Source organism: Fistularia commersonii, chromosome 19 (assembly GCF_037954325.1).
Source record: "Fistularia commersonii isolate RoL2024-O1a breed Wild chromosome 19, RoL_Fcom_v1.0, whole genome shotgun sequence".
Classification (NCBI taxonomy): Eukaryota; Metazoa; Chordata; class Actinopteri; order Syngnathiformes; family Fistulariidae; genus Fistularia; species Fistularia commersonii.
Genome location: NC_141302.1, coordinates 14,063,446 through 14,079,892, shown reverse-complemented (window position 1 = coordinate 14,079,892; position 16,447 = coordinate 14,063,446). Strand labels below are relative to the sequence as shown.

Sequence of the window (16,447 nt, the reverse complement as noted above, 5' to 3'; positions counted from 1 at the left end):
TTTACGAACTAAAAAGGTAGAAAATTGAGCTCTAAGATTTGTGATTTCCCAAGGAAGATAGAGACTTGAGAATAACTTGGAATTTTGGTGTTTATCCTGAGATGTGAGACTTCTGTGGGAATGTCATTCACTTCTCACACAATCATGCTTGTTGCGTGACGCCGGTGGAGAAGACAGAGCAGATACAGTGTGTGGCTCCTCAGAGGAACCTGCTGATTCATACAACAGTTTCTCGCTCGTGTAGAAGCTCCGGGGACTTTTGCGATCGATGAAATGCGTGAAAGCATTTTGCCCCTGACACACAACGGCAGGACTCACTCAGGACATAAAACCTTTGTTGTCAAGAGGCCAGATAAAGACTTCTTAGGCGGCACTTCCGGGCATTTTAGGCGCGATGCATGGCCCGTGACATTTAAAAGTAAAACGTCTTAAACTAAGACTACCGTAAAGGTCACCTCTGCTAATCTGGAGTTTAATCACATGAGTCAGCAGCAGCCCTGATGGAGCAGAAGCAATTCAGTCCAACGGGTTTCCTGACCTCCTGAAATAACAAAAGACAGGGTGAGCCTTTTTTCTCTGCATCATTTTCCTCTGCAACTCACTCTCATTTTAAAAAAAAGAGTGCTTTTCTGTTGATGATATGATACCCAGTTGATCCCTCCCGTGAAAATGCATCCATTGATTGATTTCACATTTGATGGGGTTTCACTTGAAAATACAACTGGGTTCCTGTTATTATTTAAAAAGAAAAACATTTTATGAGTGATTTCGATGGCAGGAAGGGGGGTCATGTCAAATTCATCCATTCATTAGCTATACTGTTTATTCTATAGTCAGGGTCATCAGGGACTGGGGCATATCCCAGCTGTTATTGGACATGAGGCGTCATGTAGAATCTCATGTCTAGACAATGTAGACTAGAATAGAATAGAATAGAATAGAATAGAATAGAATAGAATAGAATAGAATGATTATAATCGAACTTTATTAATCTTCTATTCTTTTGCCAGAAGGCTCCAACACAACACAGATTCACTCAAAACATGATGTTGATTTTATTGCTGTCTGGTTTTCTTCTTGCAGAAAGGGGAGGGGTTATATAGTTTGATGGCCACAGGTAAAAAAGACCTTCTGTGGTGCTCCTCAGTGGTCTCAGTCTATGTCTGAAAGTGCTCTGGTAGGATTTCAGTCCAGTGGGCAAAGGGTGAGAGGCGTTATCCTTGATACTGAACAGCTTCTTCAGCATCCTCTTCTCAAACACCTACTGCACCTGCACACTATACTGTCGAAGATGATGGCGGACACCACCGTGTGATAAAACATCTGCAGCATGGCTCTGCAGACATTGAAAGACCTGAGTCTCCTGAGAAAGAACCGGCAGCTCTGCTCTTTCTTGTATACGGCATCTGTGTTTGTAGTCCAGTTTAGTTTATTGTCTATGTACGGCCTCCAATGAACTTCCTGCATGTTTTTGGATTGTGGGAGGAACCCAGACCCTCCACACAGAAAGGCCCCCTGTGGGAATCCAAGCAGGGACCTTCTCCCCTTGATGCAGAAGCGCTAACCACGGTGGACAGCACAATTTCCATTTTTCAGCAAAATGCATTACAGAAAATGACAGCATGAATTTCTTTTGAATGTGTGACTGTCGGAAAATAGAGCTCATTTCAATGTGGCGTGAAAACGCACCGCCTCAGTGGTGCAACCTCTCGGGTTTGCTGTTTATTTTACAATCCGACAGTTTCGTATTTACACCCAAAACACATTTGCTGCACGCCGGGCAGCCAAAGTGAAGAGGGAGAAAGTCACACGGCAAAGGACAGCAGGAGTTTAGGTGATCCCTGGATTCACAAGAAGCAGGACTGGAAACAGGCAAGTCATTTATTCTTTTCTGAAATCTGCTCTGGTAATGTTTTCACCCAGACTTCACTCTGGCCTCGTGAGGCGAAGTAAATCATTCCTTCAATTGCCGTGGCTCGGATGTGATCCGTGAACCGGAAAGACAAAATAAAATGGTTGAGCATCTTCAGAGAGTTCAAAGTCTGGCTAGTAAAATAACCAGAGTCAGGAGACGGCAGGGTTTAATCCTGCCTCGGAGAAGAAAAGAGCGCAGAGGAGTTCCTCGCAAACCCCTCGCCGGGTCGTGATTCTGATCTCCTGACCAACGCTTTGGTTCCTGCTGGGTCTGGCCTCGGTTCAGCAGTCTTTGCAGATTCCACAGCCTGTTCTGACTTAATTGATCCTTCTATTTCACCCATGTCAGTGTTCTAAAATATCTTACTTCAATGTATTTCTGTTATAAAGAAGTATATAGCAACTTAATCTAGGTACTGTTGTATATCCTGTAGATATTTGTACAGGATATAAATATATAGAGATGCTCATCTCTATATTGATAGTCAGGTGTCTGATGGAAAAAAAAGATAGATGTGATTTAAAAAAGGCAAATGATCATAAATATTTATAAAAACAAGGTAATGTTGCTTTATACTTTTTAAAGGTACAAATCACCATCCAAGGTGAGGAGGTGGAGATAGTGGACTCCTACAAGTACCTTAGGGTCCACGCTAACAATACATTGCACTGGTCACACAGCACTGATGCACTCTGTAGGAAGGGTCAGGAGCAGGATGTTCTTCCTGAGGAGTCTGAGGTTGTTTGGCGTTTGTAGCGGGCTCCTCAAGACCTACCAGTCTGCGGTAGCCAGTGCACTCTTCTTCGCTATAGTGTGCTGGTAGGGCGGTGCTAGGACTAGTGAGGTCAACAGTCTTAACAAGCCAGTGAGGAAAGCCCGCTTGGTGGTGGGGCTGAACCCGGACCATCTTCAATCGGTGGCAGTGGGGAGGGTGAAGGACAAAGTAGGAGCTATCCTGGACATTCCTTCCCTCCCCCTGCACGACAAGTTGCGGCTGATGTGCTGCTCCTTCACCCAACGGTTCATCCCACCCCGGTGCAGAACCAAACGCCATCAGACTGTACAACAGCAGTCTGGACGGCACACAACTCTGACCGGCCTGAGGTGTATCTCTGCTGCTTCCACAATCTCACTACCTTACCCCATTCACTACCTCACCCATTCACATGTCATGCGCTAACTCTGCTGTCTTTCTTATCTTTGTTGGTCCCAGCCTGCACGCATCCTGCCTATCTTTGTTTACATATTTTATTCTTGTCATTGCTATTGTCACTACTTATATTGTCATTTAACTCTGGTTGTCTATTTTTCACCCTTACTGTTCCATTATGTTGTCCATTCTTATCCCTGATGTTGTTGCTGTTGTTGTTCTCCTGCTGTCCATTTATTCATGGACGTCTTTGCTATTTTATGTGTTCAAACTGTCTCTCTATTTATATTTATATTTATATTTAATTTTGACATTGTACTGCATTGTACGCCACTGTGAAAAAGGAATTAACTGGGGGATCAATTAATCTTATCTTATCTTATCTTAAAATATTTTAAATCTCAGGAAAAAAAACAACAAATACTGGCACTCACTACAACTGCTTATACTTCTACAACTACTGCCAGTCAATAATATTCATTCATTCATTCATTCATTCATTAGAAAGCAGGGCGGCTGGAGGATAGCCCAGCTATCAATGGGCAAGAGGCAGGGTTCACCCTGTCACAGGACCAGATATAGATATACAGCCTTCTCATAAAAATAATATAATTATATTATTATTATTAGTAGAAGTAGTAATAGTAGTACGACATCTTTATGTTTACAGCATCTGCACCACAAAAATGATCCGATGGAAAACAAATTAAATGTACAGTTATAGGTAATTAAAAAGGGCATATCATTATTTTTTCATTTTACCAGCTTTGGATGGACAGCCCGCTGATGTCCCGACAGGTTGTCCAGTTCCAGCCAACGGGTGGGGTTCAGGGGACGGGGCGGTGGAGCACCGGCCTCTGTGAGTGCTACAAAGATGTAGGAGACTGTAAGTGTGCAAAAAAAAACCTTTACTATGTTGATGTGGATTATTGGAATAAAATAAATATCGACCTATAGTTTATCTACGTGTGTGTGTGTGTGTGTGTGTGTGTGTGTGTGTGTGTGTGCAGGCTGTTTTGCTATGTGCTGCCTCCCTGTGTTTACCTGTAAGGTGACGAGAGCAGTGGGAGCCTGTCCCTGCCTGCCCCTGCTGGACTGCATTAGCTGTGTCCCCCCCGCCTCCCTCGCCATGAGGGCCTCTGTCAGGGATCGATACGGCATCCCAGTGAGAACCACTAACACAGGGGCTGAAGTCCTGCTTCTCTCCTTCTTACATCTAGTATATTACACGGCACTTCCAAAGGTCCTTGAAAAGAGATTATTATTATTATTATTATTATTGAAGGGAAAGCCGAAAGGAGAAGAAGAACAAGATTATTATTATCATTATCATTATTATTATTATTATTATTATTATTATTATTATTATTATTATTATTATTATTATTATCATCGTTGTTATTTTATACTAGTGAATTCGGGTGTTCTGCATGCCACAAGGTAGCCCAGAGAAAATCATATAAATCATGAATGAGGTGTGCGTGTTATTGACTTGTCCATGCAGAGATGGGGAAGTTGTTGTCGTTGAGATAGCGTAATGGAAAGCATCATCTGTGAGAAGGCAGGAGACATTTATGGGGATTTAGTGCAGCAGATGGTGGGAACGTCAATGGACGAGGCATCAGAAGGGAGATGCTATTGTTTTTATTATTATTGTTATATAAGAATACACTTATTATTATTATTATCATTATTAGCAAGTCCACCTTCTTTATGTCCACTCCCTGAGTCCCTCTCATTCACACGCATGTATTCTGTATTGTTACCACTAACTTTCATCCCTCTCCTTCTCTTGCTCTTACTCCACCTCTTCAGATTCCCCTCCACCTGCTCCCTGCGCTCACTAAATATCACAGTGTCATCTGCAATACATTTCATAAAATTTGAACTGTGAAAAGAACTACACAATTGTAGTTCAACAAAATGAATACTACTGCAGTGTGCTTTTAAATAGCTTAATGAACAAACAACTATCAGGATGTTGCCAGCTTCCTGCCCACTGCTCTACTGATCAGTATGCAGATACAGGCTGCTGCCTGCATAACCCCGTGTGCTGATAGGCATCAGTTCGATGATGAGGAGTGTGTGCTAACATGCAAACAAACAAACAAAACAAAACAAAACAAATGGACACGTTTCATTTTTCGATGAGACGATGGGTTGTTAAGTCTGGGCGGGTGCGGTAAAGAGGCAGGAGGTTTGGAGGCCAGTCAGGCAGATGCTGGAGCGCTGCCATCGCTGAAGGAGGTGGTTGATAATGTTGGCTTCTCCGGGGGCGGAGTGGGCCGTGCATCGCGGTCAATACTGCAAAAGCACGACCCAGGGAAGATGCCAGAAGCTCTTAGAAAAACAAGTCTCAGCATGTAGGCAATGTGTCTCATGGGTTGGGGAGACCGGTGCTGTGGTAACGCGGTGCATTTTGAAGATACACCTCGAAAGTCAAGTAGATACCCAAGCCTGGTCCTGCAGTACCTGCCATTGTTAGTGAACTTTGTTGCTACCTGGTGTTCAATAATACCTGAACTTGCAACATCGATCTCATGATCTTTTTCTATTCATTTGGGACGCTCCCTTCAGCCAATCATCTGCGCCCATCCAACCCTCTCCTTTTGCCCCTCCTCTCACACTCACTGACTTCCTGTCCTCTTTCAGGACAGCCATTCACCCCATAGTTCCAACCTCAGTGTCCTTCTACCCAGATTTTGACTATACCCCCTCTGTCCATGTCCAAACCGTTTCTGTGAGACTTAATCTCCAGAACATCTAACATGTGCCGTCCCGCTGATGGACTCGTAACTGATCCTCTTCATCCTCCTCACTCCTAAAGGAAACCGTCAACATCTCAGTTCTGCCGCCTCCAGCTCTGCCTCCTGTCTTCTCCTTTGGGTCTCCAAAGCAGACAACATGACTGCTCTCACCTCTGTCTTCTGAACATCTTCTGTCATTCTGACTGATGCTCTTTTATTGCACATACATTTAGATCTGATAATATGTTTCAAATGAATAGATAGATAGATAGATAGATAGATAGATAGATAGATAGATAGATAGATAGATAGATAGATAGATAGATAGATAGATAGATAGATAGATAGATAGATAGATAGATAGATAGATAGATAAAATAAAATAAAATAAATGCCATACGATATTCTATGGTATTAAGAAACAGAGTTATAACATGCTAAATCATATAAGATGTACAAAGCAGATGTATGCACTTAAAGACATTTAAGAGGCAAATACATGACTAACATTTTCTCACTGGCCATTAATTGGCTAAATGAAATGATCTAGCATTACGCCAACTAAAACGAGTATCTGCAATCGCTAGTGAGCAAAAACAGATAAAAAAATGCTAACCATTAAATATTTCCATGCAATTATGCTAAACCTGCTCATGACTATTTGAGGCAAATGGAGACTTTTATTCAGATACAATTGTGCATTTCCATATATTTTTTCGATACCACACTATTTTCTTGGTTCCTATGCCATTATTGATTAAATTGCACTAATATATAAAATAGAGTTGTGATCCCAAAATGTCAATACAATCCCCTGATTTTTAATGTATTAATATTGTACATATATTTCTACCGGGGTTTATCAGGATGAAATGGAATGTTGACGAGAGAATGATATTGGAGGCGGTGTTATCATTTCAGGTGTTAATGTCACCCTCCTACAACAGAGAGAGAGAGGGAAAGGTTGACGCTCAAGAAGGAAGAGTCCATTTTAGTTCCTCCTTAATCTTTGCACGGTCATTCATCATACTCTCGCTCACAGCCAGTGTTGAATTTATTTATCGCTGTATTTTTGTTGACTATTTTTCTTGAGAAAAGATGAGAAAAACACATTTCCAAATAGGTTTGAGGATGGGAGCCATTGTAGTATAAATCTCTTGAGAGTGATTACAGAACCTGCACTGCAGAATTCAATCATTCTGCCCCCTAGTGGTCATAGCTGGAAGCACATGTGGGGCTTCATTACTGTATGTACAGCAAATAATTGTGAAATCACAAATGGAAATCAGCATTATTAGTATTATCTTTAAAACGTTATTTAATCTTAATGAGTGAAACTCAGCCACAGTGACCGACATTCACTCCTGTCCCTGATCCAAATATAACAATTACAAAAAGCATATTGTATCAGCACTAAACTCTGTGGAACTCAGAACTTGGATTGCTACATCATATATCAGCATAAACGTGTTTTTCTTTTTGTGCCTCAATGCAAATGTTCACCTTTTGTTCGAGCCTCCCACCTGTGTGTCTTCCAGGGGAGTGTGTGGAGCGACTGCCTGTATGGATGTTGCTGCTACCCGCTATCTTGGCTTCAGATCTCCAGGGAGCTGAAAAGACGAGCGGCTTCCCACGCCTCGTCCACCTCCTCCTCCTTCTCCTCCTCGGCCAGATACACTTCCCTGACTGCACTGCAAGGGGCGCACTTGGTCTAGACACGACCCCCCCCCGAGTGTGGCCTGCTGACTGCCCACCCCTCCCAAAAAGAAGTTGATTTAATCACACTTCCCCCCGATCTGCAGCCACTCCTCATCACCTTGGAGATCTCAGCAGGGACACAATAAACTCAACATTGTGCAGAAAAAAGCAGCACAAAATATGAGTGCATGTACTATGCACTATGTGCATGTACACATAGTGCTACTACTCCTCCGTTTTTATACACAAACTAGTAAGCTATAATGAAAAATTATAGTATCAAACAAAACTAAGATATCATAATGTTTGGACTGTTAAATATAAGCTGCTCCCATTAGATTTGAAAATAAATAAACTTTGTAGGCATAGAGGCTGCACTTGTCTCTCAGCCGCAAGGGTCCATTTTAGATTTTTTTTTCAACTTTTAAATACGTAGCGTGTGTGTTTTTTTTTTTTTTTTACAAACAGTGCCTGGAACATGTCTGGTAAAAAAAAAATAAAAAAAACATTTTCATCTTATGTGCAGGAGCTTTATTTTCTTCTCCAACAGCCAGAAAGATCGCCTTTAATTTGAAAGCGAAATCATTTGAATGTCTTTGCGTGTTTTCCATGATGTGGGCATGAAGCACAAAATGACTGATCTGAAAAATTTAGAGCATTTGATTAACAGTTTCATTGGTCCACTGTGACCTTTTTTTTTAATGTCATTGGTCTGATGGGAGGAGGTTAAATGTTTTGGCGGCGTGAAGCTTGTTCACCCGTAAAAATCCATAAATTAGCTGCCTCATTGTTTCAGCCGCAGCAGTCAAAGCGTGAGAAAAAAGTTATGGCTTTGAGTCCGGAAATTAAGGTACCACCACTTCTACAGCATTTGTACATAATTTCTTTGTTTCACAGATAGTAATCTTTTTTTCTTCACAAATTATGTACATTTTTTTTAAAACATTTGCAATTATTTTATTCTTGAAAAGGTCTGGGGGCGCCTTGGACAGGAGTGCACTGTTAATCAGACAGCCTTATAGTGTGAGTGCACTTTTTTACATCAACATTAGCAAAGAGTCATTAGCAATGTCCATCTTTCCATCCATCATTTATTCATTTATTCATCCAACCATTCATCCATTCATTCACTTCACTGCTTATCCTGCACACGGGCTGAAGTCGATCTCAGCTGTCACAAAATGAGACATCCATCCATTCACCCTCTCATTCACATGTCATAAGCATCATACAACCATTCATTCTCACATTCATTCATCATATAGAGACAAACAACCATTAACCGTCTCATTAACACAACATATAGACACAAGACCATTCACTCATTCATTCAGGCATCTTATAGAGATTTAGCTGTTCATCCTCTCATTCAGATGTCATATAAAGACACATAACTTCTCACTCTCTCAACATATTATATAAGTTTGCAATCATTCACTCTCATAATATGCCATATAGAGACATACAACCATTTGCTCTGCCCTTTATTCGTCATATAGAGACATATAGGCATTCACCCTCTCATTTGCACATCGAATAGCAGCATGCAACCATTCACTCTCTCATTTATTCATCATATATAGACAAAAAACCACTAACCCCCTCATTAACACAACACATAGGCATTAGACTGTTCACACATTCATTCACACACACTGTATAGAGACTCAGCTATTCACCCACTCACTTAGGCATCATATAGAGATATGCAACTTTTCACCCTCTCATCAACACGTTATATAGGCACGTAATTGTTCAACCTCGCAATGATGCATCAAGTCAGTCAAGGCAAAATCAAGGTCAACTTTGTCAATTTGTCAATTGTCAATACTGCCATACATTCACACATGCAGAGCACTGAAATAGCGTTACTCTAAGTCCCACGGTGCAAGATTACAAAAAAAAGATAAATAATTTGACAAAGAAAACAATGATGAGTTATGCTGAGGTATTTTCTTTTGATTTGTTTTCAAAGTGACATTAGCACTAAGGTGCAAATGCAAGAGAAAACGCAGAGTAATGGCATTATCAAAGTGCAGTTGCATCAACAGTTTTCACAGTGCATTCTTTGTATTTAAGTGAATGTGTTAGTCTATGTATCCACCTACATCCATTCACCCTCTCATTAATGCATCATTTAGAAACATAAAATCATTCACTCTCTCATGCATTCATCATATAGAGACATAGAATAGAATAGAATAGAATAGAATAGAATAGAATAGAATAGAATAGAATAGAATAGAATAGGCCAGTCTTTATTCATTGCGAAGGATATTCTTTTGCCGGAAGGCTCCAACATTACATATATTTACTCAAAATGTACAACATACAACCATTTGCCCTGTCATCCAGATGTCATATAGAGACTTACATCTATTCATCCTCTCATCCACATGTCTGGTAGCTCCAGGCTCTCAGGTGTAGCAGCTGCATGTTCTGGGACAATGGATTCCCGAGGAGTTCACGTGAACTGCCCTCTTATGTAAAAACAGAGATACAGAGATTCCTAGAAATGTCCCGCTTGTCCGGGCCTCATGCCTCTCCGCCCAAGAATTTGACTTCGCACCACCGAGACATTCCCTCTTGTTCTTATCACCGATTGCCGTCGGAGGAGACTATTAGTCGTTCTTTGAGGCAGGATGACGTTTTGAAATGCCAAAATACGTACGATGGTCAGATGTTTCGGTCTGATAGCCCCGGACGGCGGCACGCGTCGGACCGGATGGACGGGTCGACGATCATCCCGGTGGCTATAAGATGCCTAGCCGTCTTGCCGATATGTCACTCGTATCCCGTTCTGCAGCATCCGCTCTTGGCAGGAGCAGTTAGGTGAGTCCTCATCCATGAAGGATTCACCATTCATCCATTTAGAACAGAAATAGTGCATTTGAATTTGATTTTTTTTCATGCGTGCTGGCTTTAAGTAATAAAATATACAGTGTTTGTATTTAAATTAATTTAATTTTCATCTAAACGGCGCATCTGTATTTGTGGAACGCTTCAAAGTTGGGTCAGACTTATTTATAGGCGTTATTAATCAATGTTATTCACGGTAGAAAAAGGAAAAACAAGGGATTGAGTCAAGAAACCGAACCAAAACAAAAAGAGAAGCGACACTTTAAAGAGTAATTATTATATCCATGGATATTTTATACAATTTAAGATAACTATTCCTCTAATCTATGCTTTTATATTTTCTATATATATGTCATGTCTTCAATTACTAATTCAGATTTTTCAGTCAGCCAAACTTTAAAAATATGAAAAAATAATGCAAAGAAACATCATCATGAAATTGAGTTTTGTAATAGGTAAAGGCTATTCAATAAAATGTAGATAAATGTAATGAAATAAAAATGCTTTTCTTCTCCTCTCAGAAATATAGATTTTGGCAGTTCATTGAAAGCCTGTTTCCCATAAGATCCCATCGCCATGACTGCAAAAGTGACTGTGACTCAGCCGCGGGCCTTCATCATGACCAACACCTCCAACCAGTGGACCTCCGGCATCTGCGACTGCTTCCAGGACCTGCCCCAGTGTAAGTTCCTCACATTTGGCGACCAGCAGATGCGAGATTTTCGAAGTGCCAGGAGACAGAGGGTGAAGTGACGAATGTGGGGAATGCTGATCTTCTCCGGTATGGATGGCGTGAGCAGACAAGGACAATTGAGATCCAGACGTAGATGTGCAGCTTTGAAGCTCTAGCGGGACGTAATCTCTCACCTGTGTGCAATAACGTGCCTTCAACTGTACTTATTTCAGGCTGCCTGGCCTTCTGGTGCAATCCCTGCTTCGCCTGCAAGACGTCCTACGAGGCTAACGAGTGCGTGTGTTTACCGCTGCTTGACTGCTTTGGACTAATCCCTCCAATGGCCACATCCCTCAGGGTGTCCATCCGCCAGCGATATGGAATCCAGGTAGACAGATCGCTCACCTGTCCAAATAAACCATCTAATGTTGATGTCAAATTAAATTAAATTAAATTAAATTAAATTAAATTAAATTAAATTAAATTAAATTAAATCAAATTAAATCAAATTAAATTAATAAATGCAATGACATAAGTAATGAAAAATGAGTCAAATGGATCAATGAATAAATATATGAATAAATAAATCCTTTTATCATCTTCATTGTTCATGTACTTGCACAGACATAGTGGGTACATGTTTGTCAATTCTTACTTTTGACTGACTATGACTAACAATATTATGAAAAATAGTGATACTGATTATAGCAATAGAAACAACAACAACAACAACAAATAATAATAATAATAATAATAATAATAATACATTGGCCCTATCATTAGCATTGTACTCTACAAAAAATTACTGCATAAACTTTGTGGAATTCTATATCCTCAGTCACAGCAATTGCTTTTTATTTTTCAATCATAACCATATTGTGACCCTGGACTATTGTATTTAATCTTATGCAATAATTCTCAGAGTAGCAGCTCAGAATTCAAAATAAACATACCAAAGTTATCTGATGAACACTTCTGTGTTTATGAATAGTAAAGAAACAATGATCATACGGTTGCAACAGCAGTTAATGTTGGTGTTTCTCCAATCAGTGTTTTTTTTTTTGCACCTCTTCATCATCTTCATCACACATGTCCAGCTAACTAAGGGTGTGTGTCTGTTTGGCCGCAGGGTACAATCTGCCAGGACTGTGTGTATGCCTGCTGCTGCGGGCCTTGCACCTGGTGTCAGATCGCCCGGGAAATCAAAACCAGGATGAGCCCCATCACTTTTGTCAACATGTCACCCTAAAAAACAAAAATCCAAGGTCACCCTTGAAAATCTCCGCTGTCACGGACTTGTCTTCCCTATATCGCCGCAGCGTCACGGCCAGATCTTGAGCACATCTGCGTCACTGGAATGTGGCGTAGTCGGTGATTAAGGTCGGGTGCATGGAGGTGACGTATGTCACTCAGAGAGGGGGAGAGATAAGCACACGTGACCAAATACCTCCCAAATCGCACATACTTACGCTTTTTTTTTTTTTTTTTTTTGTTGAAAACTTTTCTTTACCTAATCTGTTGCTTCTCAGATTTTTTTTTATCCTTTACAGTGTAAAGGCCTTGTAAAGTTTACATGGCCTTTACATGCATTTAAGGAAAACACAGCTAATCAATGATTTTCAAGATGTTATCGGTTTGTGGTACCTGACCTGGGGTCCAAGGTCGTCTTGAGGACTGCACGAGGATTTCCGAAATTCAGGAATGACGCTGAGACCTTCCTGCAATGGCTCTATTGATCTCGACCAAACACGAGTGTTGACAAATGTAAAATAAAGTGTGTTTATATTTACCTCGGGTGACTGTTGTGTATTTCCCGGCCGTTTCCTCCGAAGTGTTTGCTTTAAGCAAATTATCCTGAAGCAGCAAATTTACAAAAACAAAAAAAGAAAAGCAAGAATTACCATGCACTCACCAAAATAAGAACATTATGTTCTTATTTTGAACAGAAGAACATTTGGTTCGTATTTTGTGCTGCAGATGAGAATGCAAGACTGTACGGGCATTTGGATGCATCTTATGTGGGTCAAAGGTCAGTCTCTTATGGTTTCATACATATTTCATGGCACTGAATTACATGAATCGTGAAAGTAAAAAAAAAATCTATTTCTTGTTAATAATTAGATAAGTGTCCTAGTGAAGGCAGCAGGTTAGAGGGTGATGGCCAATCACAAGGTCACATATAGGGACACACAACCATTCACGCTCTCTTGCAAACGACATATAGGAACATTTTTTTCATCCAACTTCTCATTATTTTTCAACGAAGCATGGAGAACCATGTAACATCTTTGTTTCTAAACCTATCCAAAATATAAGCAGAGTTTGCAAAAGGTGAAATGGCGATTGTCCACTGACACTATGGTCGAAAATCCCAAGAGACATCCCAAAGTCAGCTTTATTGTCAGTTTTCTCCACATGTACTAGACACACAGCGGAATTGAGAAGCTGTTTCTCACTTTCCCACAGTAAGATTAACAAAATAATAAGTGCACATTAACAATATAGAGCACAATATACAAACAAACATTGAACCACTGGTGGTTGTCACTTAATGACCTACTCAGTTAACGACAGCTCAGAATTACGACAGGCTTTGCGCCAAAATTAAAATGTGCAAAATTTACTACTAGCGGAGTTGTGAGTGAGTATGTATTGTATGTGCTCATAAATGGCCTATGTTAATGCAAATATACATTTATAGAAAAAGTAAAATACAGCACAAATGGTATAAGTATGCAAATACTGTACGGTAGAAATAGCCTACAAGTATATATCTGCAAATATAAAGATTAAAGAAAAAGAAAGGTAAAATAAACAGGACAAATGGCCTATATGAATGCAAATACTCTACATTACATTACATTACATTTGGCAGACGCTTTTATCCAAAGCGACCTACAATAGAAGACATAAGGACTGCAAATAACACTTGCAAATACAAGATGCAGTATATACAGTATATATAGTATATAGAGTATACAGTATATAGGTATGCAAATACAGGACGTACTGTACCGGATAAACATTGTATTGACCACATAAAATGTCGGCCAAGTCGTCTGTTGTCAGGGGCGTGTTTTGATGAAATCGCTTAATGACAGACTCCTTAGAACAAAACCCCGTCGTTTTTGAGCACCAACTGTGTTGCACCCACAGACAATCTACCAGTACTAAGGTGAAAGTGATAGAGTTAACAGCATAAACCTCTAAATTCAACCACTCACTCATTCACCCATCAGATAGAGACATACAACTATTCACCTATCTGGTTAACTTAGGATCTCCAATGAACCTCCTGCATGTTTTTGGACTGTGGGAGGAACCCGGAGGAGCACATGGAGCCAGCGATCTTCTTCTGGCTGTGAGCTGGAGCCACCATGAATGCAGATTATTGATTAAAATGATCTGAAAATTAAAAAAAAAAGTAAAAACCAACTACGTGAGACTAGTTCTGCTTGTATGCCTGCGTGACATTTGCGTTTCTCGGTCACTTCCTGGAATAGTAGCCTTTGAATAGTATTTGTTTTAGGGTGCATATAAGGGACCGTGGACGGCGACATTAACTCCAGGGTCACGTGAAATTCCCACCAAAATGCACTTTGATTAATCGAAAACAGCTGCCGGTGAGTGATGCCGGGGCGTCTGGGTAAAGCGGCACAAAATGCTGTCATGGGGATTTAAATGATCCATATCATGACGCAGAACAATGGCGGGAAGGAAGGCTTCTGTGCGAGCGAGCGTCCCCGGGAGCTTTGCTGGGATATTTTGGCCTAGGATCAACTATGAAAAGGTGCAATGAATTTAAAAGGCTGCCATGAGAAAATAGCGGCGGGGGCTTGTTTTTATTTTCGGGCCTTCCTTATTTGAAGTGACCACCATGGCAACAGACGTGTCCGTTGGTGCTGTCCGAGCTCACGGCCGCATTGATTTCACCTTCCTGCGCAGCACAGCGTGATCGCCGAGCGCGAACAACAATAGGTGTTAATCACACGCAGGTCATAAACTGCAGCCTGCCTGGAAAAGCTTTTATTCCGCCACCAGCGTCACTTCTACCTCCCCATTTGCTTTGTGTATGTGACACAATGCAGTCCTCGCTGCGTTAAAATGCACAAAAAACTCTTTTTTGTATGATTGTGAATGAATGTGAATAGAATAGAATATTCTTATAATCACTCCGCAGCGGCGACATTTCAATTTCACACATAGAAGAAAGTAGATGTAGTTAATGATAATGTGGAGCAGCCAGAGATGTAAAGGTGTACGGTAAAACAAAAAATTAATAAAGATAAAGAATAAAATCCATAATAAATAAAGATGAAGAATATAAACAGTATATAATCACTGTAAATGTGCAAAAAGCGGCCACTAGCAGTGTCAAATATGAGTATGTATGTATCAGGCTCATTTAAAATTATCGGGGAGGACAACTTTTGCAATGATGACTCAGGTGATCTTTTAAATAAGTAAATTAACAGGTGACTCGACAATTGTCAGAGTTCATGTTTGTCTTGTCCAAATGACACAGCAATACAACTTGTAACCAATAGGAGGTGACATAAATGCAAAGATGCTACGTGAGCTTCCTCGACGGTACATCTAAGATTGTTAACAAGTGGAATTTTCTACATTGACAACCATGGATTGGCCATGTTTTCATGTTAGTTATCAGTTTACCTTCAGATATCTCTGAATTTGAAGCTTATGAAGAGAGAGGCCGTGTCTGTGGAGGTTCACGGTCATCCAGGTCATGGTGACCACTTGCCAGTCCAGTTGCAGTAATAGGACTTGTTTTTTTTTTTCATTTGAAGACATTTCACCCCTCATCCAAGAGGCTTCTTCGGTTCTAATTCCACTCCCTTCGACCTAGTTTCTTCCGATCACCTCTCACATTTGCATAACAAGCCGTGGTAACCTAGACCTGTCCCAACCCTCCCGGTTATGTTTGGGAACTCCCCGCAGCCCGTTCGATGTGAGGAAGCCTCTCGGATGAGGTTATCATCACATGGAGACAATCAAGTCCAGTTGCCACAACAAGAAGACTTTGACAAGAAGAGACAAGCCGGTTTCACCATCGCCCATGTGATGAAAGCACACACGTGCAAGCCTGAATAGGTTACGTAATGACAAAAGCACGTATGTACAAGCCCTCCTGGAACACCAACGCATGTTGATCGGACGTTACATTCAGGGGTCAGAACTGCTGTAAGAGATCTTATCTAGTAAAGGATAGTGGTTCAGTCATATATCAGTCAAATATTCTGTGCCTAGTAATTCATTCATTCATGCATTATCCATACCGCTTTTACTGCACTGGAGCGCAGGAGCATATCCCAGCTGTCATTGGGGAAGAGGCGGAATTCACCCTGGACACACACACATCTGGGAAATTAAGGGTCTCCAATGAA

General features: G+C 40.8%; 2 protein-coding genes across 2 annotated transcripts; both read left to right on the top strand.

Moving 5' to 3' along the window:
- Positions 1-1,666: 1,666 nt before the first annotated feature.
- On the top strand, positions 1,667-7,988 carry LOC147223887 (placenta-specific gene 8 protein-like). Its single transcript, XM_086166319.1, has 4 exons — positions 1,667-1,872; positions 3,831-3,951; positions 4,076-4,230; positions 7,351-7,988. Exons 2-4 carry the CDS (start codon positions 3,837-3,839, stop codon positions 7,525-7,527), a joined length of 447 nt encoding a protein of 148 aa, XP_086022445.1. The 5' UTR covers positions 1,667-1,872; positions 3,831-3,836; the 3' UTR covers positions 7,528-7,988.
- A 2,276-nt stretch (positions 7,989-10,264) lies between these two features.
- Positions 10,265-12,831, top strand: LOC147223886 (cornifelin homolog A-like). The gene is made up of 4 exons (XM_086165931.1): positions 10,265-10,342; positions 10,891-11,051; positions 11,276-11,430; positions 12,172-12,831. Exons 2-4 carry the CDS (start codon positions 10,946-10,948, stop codon positions 12,289-12,291), a joined length of 381 nt encoding a protein of 126 aa, XP_086022057.1. The 5' UTR covers positions 10,265-10,342; positions 10,891-10,945; the 3' UTR covers positions 12,292-12,831.
- The last annotated feature ends 3,616 nt before the right edge of the window (positions 12,832-16,447 follow it).